The 12,550-nt window shown below is 41.4% G+C and overlaps 1 protein-coding gene across 1 annotated transcript in view; it reads left to right on the plus strand.

Moving 5' to 3' along the window:
* Positions 1-12,550, plus strand: part of HECW2 (HECT, C2 and WW domain containing E3 ubiquitin protein ligase 2) — a 356,874-nt gene that overhangs the window by 170,159 nt on the left and 174,165 nt on the right. The window contains exons 7-9 of the mRNA XM_006862016.1: positions 1,552-1,652; positions 2,072-3,424; positions 4,453-4,548. Coding sequence (XP_006862078.1) covers positions 1,552-1,652; positions 2,072-3,424; positions 4,453-4,548 — 1,550 coding nt within the window. The remainder of the gene's footprint in view (positions 1-1,551; positions 1,653-2,071; positions 3,425-4,452; positions 4,549-12,550) is intronic.

Here is a 12,550-nt window from a genome sequence, read left to right on the forward strand (position 1 = left end):
TAGATATATATGCAGGTTATATATATTGGTGGTGGTTGTTTGCTATGGAGTTGGTTCTGACTCATAGCAACCCTGTAAAGAGTTTCGGAGGCTGTAAATCTTTACACGAACAGAAAGCCTCATCTTTTTCCCCTGGAGCAACTGGTAAATTTGTACTGACCTGTGGTTAGGAACCCAGCTTGTAATCCACTAAGCTTCCAGGGCTCCTTAAATAGCTGATTGTTGTTGTGTTGTTGTCAAAAGATGTGAAGTTGTTTCTGACTATTGGAGGTTTCTAAGGAGTGGCTGGTAGGTTTGAACAGCCTTTCTGTAAGTCAAACTGACCTTGCCTTCTGTAGCCTGGAACAGACACTAGAGGCATCATGTTTTCCTTGAAATGGCCAATAGAGGGCAGTGAGAGAGCACAGATGGTGTGATATGGTATTAGCCCTTTGAGTATTGTCCTTAATTAAGAATAAATCATTTGATTTTGAACAAAAATTGCTTGCATATAAGAAAATCATGTAGTTGTATTTGACGTTGTGAAATAAACACAAAATTGAAGCCAACAAACAAATCCACCCTTGCAGAGGCTGGCATTCCTTGTTTGAGGGCCTACCGGGCAGGCCTAGCCTCGTCTCCCCATCCCAACATGCCTTCAGGTATGGCTACCTGACCTCAATGCTGCACAAGTCTCATTTCCCCAGACAGACCATCAGCATCACTCACAAGCCACCTGAGAATCAAATGATAGGCACACTCACCAGCAGTGAGGGCGCACAGCACCAGGCCCTGTACCTTACAGGTGAGGCAGGAGAGGTGGAATGGTCCCAGCTGGTGTCAGAACAGGACAGGTACCATGCTGTGCTGTCCTCACTCCCAGCTCACCAACGTGAGTGCTGAGAATGGTGCCCTCCTGCCCTCATGAAGGAATCCTTCGCTACAAGTGTGCTTTTGGAACCAGATTCCTGTTGTGTTATAAGATCAGGCCTTCTATGCTTTTACACCGGAGTCACAGAAACACCTAAAACTATTTTCACAGCTCTTTAGCGACTTTCAAAATGCTTCTTCCTGGTCACCCTTACCAGTAACAGTGAACTTTGAAGATACCATATATTGTTGCATTTTTTACTCTTACTAATGAATTCCCTTGAACACACAGGATTCCTTTTTATCCCTGGGTTTGTGAGTATTAATTTGTGCACATGAATTAACAACACTCTGTTGGACTATACAATGCCTGTTGTTGTTGTTATGTGCCGTGGAGTCGGTTCCAACTCATAGCAACTCTATACAGGGTTTCCAAGGCTGTAAATCTTTACGGAAGTGGAAAGCCTCATCTTTCTCCTGTGGAACAGCTTGTAGTTTCGAATTGCTGACCGTGAAATTAGCAGCCCGATTCATAACCACTATGCTACCAGAGCTCCTTATACAATGCCTAGAGCCTTTAATATTCTTTACTAATGAGTCTGAAAGTATTAATAGAAATGTGCTGGGCTTGAGGGTGGCTGGGAAGAAGGTGAATGATGGCTCCAGGTAGTAAGGATGAAAGAACCCTTTCTCCTCTTGCAGTGATCAAATGCTCAGCTACAATCTTGGCAGAAGGCTCCCAGCTGACCACGTGAGTGGGTACCTCCAGTTTAAAGTGGAGGTTACATCTTCTGTTCATGAAGGTGAGATGTCTGTGTAAATATGAGCATAGGAAAAAAATTAAATCTAATTCAGGTTACAGTTTGCCTTTGGACAAAATTGAATCTGTGTCCCATTCTATCAAACGATTACCTGCTGATGTAATTATCTAAGCAGATATGGAAAACTTGTTTATTAATAAAAAGATCTCTTAGGCTTAGGCCTTCACTTTGATACTGGATGTAGAGTTCCTTAGCAATACAAGCCTGCATACACGCCACACTAATTAAAGATATACTCCTTTTGTTTTACTGGGTGGTGAATCTGAGAGTTTAAAGCTGTAAGGAGGTTTCCATGGGACAGCTGAATTCTTTGTACAGTTTGGTGGTAAAGGACTAGGACATAAGAAGTGAACTGGTAATTACTATTCCATTATTTTTTTTAACACTGGTTTCTCATTTAGATGCTTCTCCAGAGGCTGTGGGCACAATACTTGGAATCAATTCTTTGAATGGAGACCTAGGAAGCCCTTCTGATGAGGAGGACATGCCAGGGGGCCACCATGATGGCCCAATGTGTTCCAATGGACCAGTGTCTGAAGAAAGTACCATGGATGGGACCCCCAAACATTCTTTCAGGACTAGCTCCACTCTAGAAATAGACACAGAGGAATTAGCCTCTACTTCTTCAAGGACCTCACCTCCCAGAGGACGTCAGGATTCACTCAATGATTATTTAGATGCTATCGAACATAATGACCATCCCAGACCAGGGGCAGCTTCCTGTTCAGAGAGGACCATGGGAGCCTCTCCAAAGCTAAGGAGTAGTTTTCCCACTGACACAAGACTCAATGCAATGCTTCATATCGACTCAGATGAAGAAGATCATGAGTTTCAGCAAGACTTGGGTTATCCATCTTCCTTGGAGGAGGAGGGTGGTTTAATAATGTTTAGCAGGGCATCAAGAGCTGATGATGGGAGCCTGGCATCTCAGAGAAAGCCAGAAGATAACCCAGTTGAGAATGACGAAGACTCCACAAATGAAGCCACTTCCTTCAAGGAGAAGCCGGAAAGTCTTCCAGAGCTTGCAGGTAGCTCCTTACCCTCAGACCCAGCTCCAGATGAAAATGAAAATGACCCAGAGTCTCAGCCAATTGCTGAGCAGGGGAGCAGTGAGTTGTGTGGCTCTCAAGAGGTGGATCAGCCCACAAGTGGGGCAGACACGGGGACTTCTGATACGTCAGGAGGAAGCCGAAGAGCCACCAGTGAAACTGAGTCCCTTGATCAGGGGTCTGAGCCTTCCCAGGTGTCCTCTGAAACAGAGCCGAGTGACCCTGCCAGGACAGAGAGTGTGAGCGAGGCCAGCACCAGACCCGAGGGAGAAAGTGACCTGGAAGGTGCCGATAGCTCCTGCAACGAGAGCGTGACCACACAGCTGTCCTCAGTAGAGACGCGCTGCTCGTCTCTTGAGAGTGCCCGGTTTCCTGAAACTCCAGCTTTTTCTTCTCAGGAGGAGGAAGATGGAGCTTGTGCAGCAGAACCCACCAGCAGTGGCCTTGTCGAAGGGTCACAGGATACCATATGCACTCCGGGTTCTTTACCTGTGGTGCAGGTGCCCAGTGGGGAGGAGGAAGGGCCAGGGGCAGAATCAGCCTCTTTGCCTGACCAAGAGGAAATGGGGGAGGTCTGGCAGCGGAGGGGGAGCCTGGAGGGAGCCACTGCTGCTGCTGAGAACCAACCTCAAGAAGAGGGTGACCCTGGGGATGCCCAAGGCACTTGTGAAGGGGCCACTGCCCAGGAGGAAGGTGCAACTGGAGGTAGGATGTGGAAGACAGCACAGCTCTTGGCTCAAACACTCCTATTCATAGGTTTTTTTCCCTCAGTGTAAATAATGCTGCAGGTCCCATATTATCTAGATTCTTTACCTTGGGTCCCAACAATTAGGAAGAGGAAGAGGGACAAGATAGAAAACAGGACCAAGAAGAGGAGAAACCAAAGAGAAATGTGTAGGCACTTGAAACCCTTCCTCTAAATTAGGCCTCTCATTTCATAACTGAAGGAGTCTGAGGGACTGAGTCGTTTACATAGCTAGAAGAAGGCGGCCCCAACTTGTATCCAGATAGGCAGAGTCCACCTTCGGTCTTCTCTTTTTTCACTCTTCTATTGCTGCCAAGTAACAGTCTTCAGACATAAATAACGAATCTCTATTGAGACCTGTGTTTGTAGATGCAAAGCAAAAATAGGTTGCTGGCTCCAGCAGGAGTATAGTCTGCAGAGGCAATTGGGAATGTCCTAAGTCACTGCTCCTTGCACAGAACAGAAGGTCAATAAGTGCTGCACACCCAATGCAATATCTTTGTTTTCTGCAGCATCAAATATGACAGTTACATTAAGTGGTACATTCTGACACTTAATTTATATTTTTATTTCACTGAATGTACCTTGATGGATGATTCCTTTAAAACACTCTATTATAGATGCATTAAAAAGTCAAAGGATAATTTCCTATGCTTAAATAGCAGAGACTCAAAAATCAGAATGACTTTGTCATTCTGTAATTTGTCTACTTTATCCTCTTCTTTCCATTTTTTTCCCCGTTAGTGTTGTGACCCTAAAGCATTCCCGGACACAGGCCACAATGGTGGTAGCAGGCATGTGGAAGGCAGCTAGACCTTTTCCTATAAGACCCTCTCATCTTTTGTTTCTGGGTCTTGATCTATGAAATGAGACAGAAGAGAGAAAAGAGACTGTAGCACTAGGGTTTATATTAACCTGGATTTATAAAGACTGCTTTGACAGGGAAGGGGAAACAATGCCTAGGTAACTGTTTTATCTTTAATCGTAGGTTCCCAAGCCAATGGCCACCAGCCACTGAGATCACTACCTTCAGTGCGCCAGGACGTGAGCCGGTACCAGAGGGTGGACGAGGCTCTCCCACCAAGTGAGGACCTGTTGAGTAAAGGGCTCACCTTGATCAAAGAGTTCAGGGGTGGCAGGGAGACCCATTCCCAGGGCTTAAAATGTGGACGCATGTTTCCCCATGAGGAAGGGATCTGGGGGGCTGCTACTTGCCATAGAAGATGTGGTTGGGAATGTGCTGAGTTGATGAATCCTCCCAGGTACTGCTCCACTAAGTGTTGGCTGTTGAGTAAGAAGTCAGTAGTGTCACACTGGATAGTAAATATGATCATAGACGTAGAGCCAGATCTTTGGGGCAGTTGGGTGGATAATAGAATCCATTTAAAATTATGCCTAATGGCAGCGTACATTTTCTGTTAGTAGATAAATTGGTATAATTTTTTAGAGAAATCTTGCTCTGTGTAATGTCTTGATTTTTTTATACACTTGTATGATTTTAAATCACTAAGCACAGGGTTTCGATTTTTTTCTTAGGGATATGCAGGGAGGCGCCATTAATTGCAGAAATTAGTCTGCCATTTATTTGGGACATAATAATTTTCTGGGAATTTGAAAGGTATTTCATTTCTGTCTTTTTCAAGAAACACTTAGTACTTATAGGAATGATAGTTAAGGAATAATTAGGATTCTGGAAAATACTTATGCAGCCTGTATTCAAAGGTTTGAGTGATACCCATGGCCAGTCATTATATGAACATAATTTATAGCTGTTTAGCTTCCTAAAATCTCTTAAAGCAGTGTTGCTCTGTGAGAGCAGAGCACTTCAATGAGCAATTATAAAGGAATTTTTAAGGTACCACTTGATAGCTTGTATAAGCATTCCACCTCAAAATCAGTTTGAACTGCAAGGTTGGCAGTTCAAACTCAGCCACTGCTCGGAAACCCTATAAAGGGTTGCTGTGAGTCATAACTAACTCAATAGCACTTACCAACAACAACAATGGACAACGTGTAGAATCTTGGTTTGACACTGTAGGGTAAGCAAGGTGTGGCTCAAAATCACTGGTTCAAACCCACTAGCTGATCCTCAGAAACCCTACACAGGTTTGCTATGAGTTGGAACCAACTTGACAGCACTTAACAACAGACAACTTGTAGGTCAGTGAACATTGTTTTTAAGAAACTATTGGAGAATACTCCTGTCCACCTTACTGTTTTCCCCCTTTATTCACCCACCAATTTTACTCTTCTTATTGTTGGTCAAAGCAAGAGGCTGATAACTTTGCCCCTCTGTACTTTTTTAAATGGTAGGCTTAAAGAGATGTGTTCATTTCATAGCTGAAATGCTGAGTGGTTAGTTTTGGTGAGTGCTGACAAGAAAGAATAGTACTACATAGAGTTTGTCAAAACATTGGTTTGACCCTTCAGAATTCTGTTGTGCATAAATCCTTTCTTTGTTCATATGTTTGGAGAACTGAAAATTTTTACTCATAGGAAATGGATATTTTAAGCAGTGCTTAAAAAAAGAAAAACAGGCCACAAGATTAACAATTGCGCTGTCTGTTCTCTTAATCAGATTTGGGTAGGGGTGGGAACTTCCTTATTGTTTACCTTTAGAGAATAGGTTAGAGGCTGAAAAAAAAAAAAAAATCCTGATGAATATTTACATAAATTAAAGCAAAAGGAATTAGGATCCTCAGGACAGCATTTTAGGAGAACTTTGTTTCTGTGTGTATATGAATTAACAGTAAGGAGTTTCAGGGGTCTGGGAAAGAGATATAAACCGTTGCATGAATACATCAATAAATACCATCCCCCTAGCCACATCCAATTGCTCTAAGTTTTGTTACACTCTAGTTTTGGTCTCTACATGTTATTTAGTAATGTCTGCTCAGGTATGTGCCTGCTCAGGAATGAGCTCTACTATTTTATGATATTTCAATCGTTTCTGTAAATACTGATATTTGCATTACACAGAATACATTTTTGGATTTTTTTTTTTTTTACAAGCAATTGGCAGTTCATTTTAATAAGTTGATATATAAAAATATTAGAGCAATTTAGTGGCCTATCCTATTTGATGAATGATAGATAGATAGATAGATAGATAGATAGATAGATGGAAAATTCTTCAGAGCTGTACCTTTTTGGGGATGGGGTGCTACCACATAGGGAACATATGGAATGTCTGGGTTGTTCTTCAGTAGTGTTTGTACAGTGCTTACTTGTATGTAGTAAGTGGGAGCAGGGATGCTAAATATCCTGTCAGGTTGGAATCATGGGCTACATCAAAGAATTGGCCTGCCTCACATTCTGACAGTATGTTCACTTAGAAATATTGTTGTTGTTAAGTGCTGTTGAGTTGGTTCTGACCCACAGCAACCCTGCATAGGGTTTCCAAGGAGTGACTGGTGAGCTTGAACCACGGACCTTGCAGTTCAAATGGCTTTGCAGTCTGGCGCATTAACCAACAGCGCAAATACATGTCTACAAATACCATCTTAAAATAAAATGTAAACAGATTTGTATTTTTTAAAAAACATAGAACTGATAATGCCTCTACAAATACATGTTTAAGCACACACACACACCCTCCTATTTCAGGACCAGGCACCCTCTAAATTGAGGGGTTTGCATTATCATGGGTAGGTTACTGATCTCTGTTCAACTCTGTCCCCTCTGTCCCACAGTGTTCTGTCCCCTCCCATCCCCAGTGTCTCTCATGCTTTAGACAGTCTTTTTAATCACTTTGCTGCCCTGGTTAGTTGTCTGTTCCCACCCCAGCTGGTTCTCTGCCTTCCTTTCCCACCTGGGCAATTCTGCCTCCACCTCTGGCCATGTTTCTGACCTGCAGCTGTGGCATTCCGCATTTTGTGGTGCCTTCACACAGCACTGTCCTGAGAGGCTCAGGTAAGGGGTATCTGGTGGCGTGTGCAAATTGTTTCATCTCTTAAATTCCCTGGATGAATTATTTTAAAGCCAAAAGTTGTACTTCCAACAATATTAATTATAATACCTCAAACTCATATAGTGTTTTACAGTTTACAAAACACATTTTTTATGTATTGCCCTTTTTTATTCTTGTAGCAATTTTGTGAGATAAGTCCATCAGGAGTTACACCCTTATTTATGGAGAGATTCATGGAAAGTAGCCAATCTAAGTCTTTCATTTTATAAATAATAGAAAAGTTTTAAGTCCAGAAAAATTAATAACTTGTTTAAGAGCCCATACTAGTAAAGTTTTGGTAGAATTGCAAACAATCCTTCTCCTCTACCCAGTATTAGTTTGATCTCATCTAATATTGTTAAGGGAATCCCTGGATGGTGCAGCTAGTTAATGCACTTGGCTGCTAAACCAAAAGGTTGGAGGTTCAGATTCACCCAGAGGTACCTTGGAAGAAAAGTGTGAAATCTATTTCTGAAAACTCAATTATTCAAAACCCTACTGATCACAGTTCTACTCTGACATGCACTGACTTTCCACGAGTCCACATTGACTCAGTAATTGGGATCTGGAGTGATTATCAGGGAAGGAGCTATTGTGGGTAAGTGAATATAAGTTCTGAAAGTTCGGTTAGAAGCAGAATAGTGGCTTAGATTGTGGTGTGTTACTTATTGAACACAAGGGACACCTCAGATTGCAGTGTTTGTGGGGTTTACGGAGCTTCATGATATTATAATGCTTTGAGGTCAGCCCCACAAAGGCTCAGGAAATGCTTCGCTTTCCTCTCCTGCTTAGGAATAAGGTTCCACAGCAGAGGTCTCTCTCCTGAGGCCCTTCTCACCTATGAGTGAGGAGAAACGGCTACAGTGTGTATGAGGCAGTCTTACTGGACTTAGTACAAAGACTGCTCAGCACTGTGATGATGGTCTGTCTACCTTTTGGTTCTCAAAGTTTTTCTCTTGCTTTAGGACACAGGTACCTTATTATGAGCCTTGTAACGCCAAGCGTTGGGTCAGAGATGTACTGATGAGTCATAGAAAATAGGAATGCTTCCGGCCTTGGAGGTGCACAGCACTGTTGAGAACTTCCCAGTGAAGTGACGTGGACTTGACATGCAGCGAGCACTTGAGTAATTTGCTGTATCTTCTCTTTCTGAGGTGACTGATTGGCACTGGTGGCTAGAGACAGTTCAGGAATTAATCCCAAAAGAACATTATCAGTATGATAAATCTTTGTCTCTTCAGCATTAAGAGAAAAGAGAATAACCAGCCAATCCCTTATGAAAATAGTTATTTTATTTTTTTAAAACATTCTGATTTAATTTTGAATGACTTTGTTTTTTTCTTATTGGCCCAACATAATTGTGACTTAACCAATTACTGTAACTGGAGACAATATGGAATTGTAGAAGAGGACCATTTTCCCAGGGATTGGAATAGATTCTAGATGAACATCCTGGGTTACTGGACTCTGATAGGATTCCAAGATTGCCATTTTGTTAGTGCTATAGGAGAAACACTGACCTGCTAGCTGAAAAGTTGGCAGTTCAAACCCACCAGCCACTTCTCGGAAACCCTATACAGGTTTACTATGAGTTGGAACTGACTAGATAGCACTTAACAACAACAGTGATTTACTTTTGTATTGAGTTCTTGTGGTAGGTCTGACAAGCCATGGTGGACACTGGTCATTTTTTGTTTCGTACATTCTCTTTATTAAAGCATCCTTTAAAATGAAGGTCTAAATGTAGGAGTAATCGGAAATGTATAATTTATCTTAGAGTTTCTACTCTTAAAGTTAGGGACTCTTAGTCAGTAGAGCTTAAAATCCAGTTATGAGCAAGAAAATGGTACCTTTTTAATCTACAAGATGACTTTCTAAAAAAAAAAGGTAAACATTAAGATACAGAACTTGCAGGCACTTGATATTTTTAACTCAGTGAGCTCTAATGGCATAGTTACTGACAGAAAGATCAGCATTTCTAACCCAGGAGCCATTCCACAGGAGAAAGATTTAGCAACTTGCTTCCATAAAGATTATAACCTTAAAAACCCTACTAGTCAGTTCTCCTCTTTCCATAGGATCACTGTGAGTCAGAATTGACTCAACAGCTCACAATCACACTGAATTTAGCTCCCTGAATACTCTCAAACTGAGCACATTCATGAGGCCAGTCCCATGTCAGCAGCATCCTAGAATTCTGTGTCCCCTTTCAATCACTTACCCCCACTTCTGAAGGATGGAACCTGATTCTCCAAATAATAAGCTATACTTTCTTCTCTGCATTCTACAAAGGTATACCTCCTTGAATGTTAAAAAAATAATAATTATTATTATTATTTTAAAACACTGCTGTCTACCACAACGCTCACATTTTTCCTTGAAAGTGCCTTTATTTATTCTGTCAACATCTTCTCACTGTTTTGGTGAAGAGACCAATGGTTATTTTCAGATTTCACCTGCTTTATCTGACTCCATTACCCTGCCTTTAAGGATCCGTATTGTGAATTGGCCTTGGTGTAGTGTTGCATATTTTATAATCTCCGACTTCCCATTGTTGTCCAGCTGTGCTTGTGTGGTACTACGGGATAATCATTGGACCACAAGGTCTGTTTCAATCTCTAGCTCAGCAGTTCAAACCCACCAGCCCCTCCTCAGAAACCCTATACTGTGAGTTGGAACCAACTCAATGGCGCTTAACAACAACATGACTGAGGCTTAGGACTTTTAAACACTGCTTGCTTATAGATTTCAGTTAGTGGTGTTTAACCTGAAGTTAATTCCTTGTACTTGTACCTCATGACCTCTGAGTAATTTAACTCCATGGGTTTTCTAACAAATTTATGTTGTTGTTAAGCGCCATGGAGTTGGTACTGACTCATAGCGACCTCATGTGCAACACAACGAAACACTGCCTGGTCCTGTACCAACCTCACAATCGTTGCTACACTTGAGGCCATCACTGCTGTCACTGTGCAAATTAGCTTTTTAAGTTTTTATTTGTTTGTATCAGTGCTTCTCAAATTTAAATGTGTCTAAGAATCACCTGGGAGTCCTTGTGTGGCACTGTGGGCTAATGCGTCAGACTGCAAAGTCATTTGAACTGCAAGGTAGGTGGTTCAAGCTCACCAGCAGCTCCTTGGAAACCCTATACAGGGTCGCTATGGGTCAGAATTGACTCGACACTTAACAACAATAACAACAAGAAGAATCACCTGGAACTAGTGATGTCATTGCTGATGTCAGATGGTTCTTGGCTGAAAGTAAAGAATACCAGTAAGATGTTTACTTTTGCTTTGCTGACTATACAAAAGCTTTTGATGTTGTGGATCATGATAAACTATGGATAACATTGAGAAGAATGGGCATTCCAGAACACTTAAATTGTGCTCATGAGGAACCTGTACTTAGACCAAGAGGTAGTTGTTAGAACAGAAGAAGCGGATACTGAATGGTTTCAAATCAGGAAAGATGTGTGCCAGGGTTGTATCTTTTCATGATACATATTCAATTTGTATGCTGAGCAAATAATCAGAGAAGCTGGATTATATGAAGAAGAATACAGCATCAGGATTGGAGGAAGACTCATTAACACACTGCCATATGCAGATGATACAACCTTGCTTGCTTGAAAGCAAAGAGGACTTAAAATACTTATGGATGAAGATCAAAGACCACAGCCTTTAGTATGGATTGTACTTCAATATAAAGAAAACAAAAATCCTTACAACTGGCCTGATAAACAACATCATGGTAAATGCAGAAAAAGGTTGAAGTTATCAAGACTTTATTTTGCTTCAACCACTCAAGAAGTCAAACAATGTACTGCATTATGCAAATCTGCTGCACAAGAACTTTTAAAGTGTTAAAGAACAAAGTTGTCTGTTTGAGGACTAAAGTATGTCTGACTCAAGTTGTGATATTTTTAACTGCTTTATACAGAGTCTCGGTGTGGCACTGTAGGATGGGCATTGGTCTGCTAACTGCAAGGTCAGTGCTTCAAACCCACTAACTGCTTCTAGGAAGTCCTATATAGGGTAACTGAGTTGAAACTGACTACTGCACTTAACAATAACAACATACGCTTGTGAAAGTTAGACAACGAATAAGGAAGACCATAGAAGAAGCAATACATTGTAATTATAATGTTGGAGAAGAATGTTAATTAAAAGTACTGTGGACTGTCAGAAAAACAAATCTGTGTTGAAAGAAATACACCCAGAATCCTTCTTAGCAGTCAGGATGGTGAGACTTTGTCTCTCAGACTTCAGACATGTGATCAGGAGGAACCAGGCCCTGGAGAAGAACATCATGCTTGGTAAAGTTGGAGGGTCAGCAAAAAAATGGCAGACTTCTTATGACATGGATTAGCACATGGCAGCTGGGCTCAAGGGTAACAAAAATTGTGAGGATGGTGTAGGACCAGGCATTGTTTCGTTCTGTTGTACATAGGGTCACTATGACTTGATGGCACTTAACAACAATATCAAGAATCACTTGGGAAAGTTGCTAAGCATGTAGAAAACTGAGTCTTCTCAGATAGTCTGATCCGGAAGCTTTGTGGAAAGCCTTAGAAATCCACACTTTTATTATTTTCAAAGTGAATATTGGCAGGTGACTGAGTCCACATTTTGAGAAATATTTTCCAGATAAATTTTCAAACTTTATTATTGTGATGAAATTCAAATGAAATTTTATGTGGATGCTTCCCAATATATACAGATTCTTATTGCTGCCATTGGAGTGGTTGGCGGGTGGTTCCAGAGCTCAAAGCCATTGGCCCTGATAGGCTTAATTCATTAGGGTTTAGTTTATAAAATCTGGCCTAAACATAAGACATTTCCAGGATGTTGCTTGGTCCTTACTGAGCCTCCTTTTTATTGCATTCAATGGCTGTTTAATTCCACCCTCGAATTATCCAGGCGTGGAAACTGTGGTCCATAGAGGTATAGTGACTTCTTCAGTGTCACGTGACAAAGTGTGACAAAGTCATGCTCATAAACCAGGCCTTTTAACTCCCAATTTAGTACACTACACACACGTATAGTGTATTGCTTTAGGTCTTACTAGACTTCAAAATGCTTGGATTCACAAACAATACTTATGGAAGGAGCAGTAAATAAATCAAACCAATGTAATT

This window comes from Chrysochloris asiatica, unplaced genomic scaffold, assembly GCF_000296735.1.
Source record: "Chrysochloris asiatica unplaced genomic scaffold, ChrAsi1.0 scaffold00045, whole genome shotgun sequence".
Taxonomy (NCBI): domain Eukaryota; kingdom Metazoa; phylum Chordata; class Mammalia; order Afrosoricida; family Chrysochloridae; genus Chrysochloris; species Chrysochloris asiatica.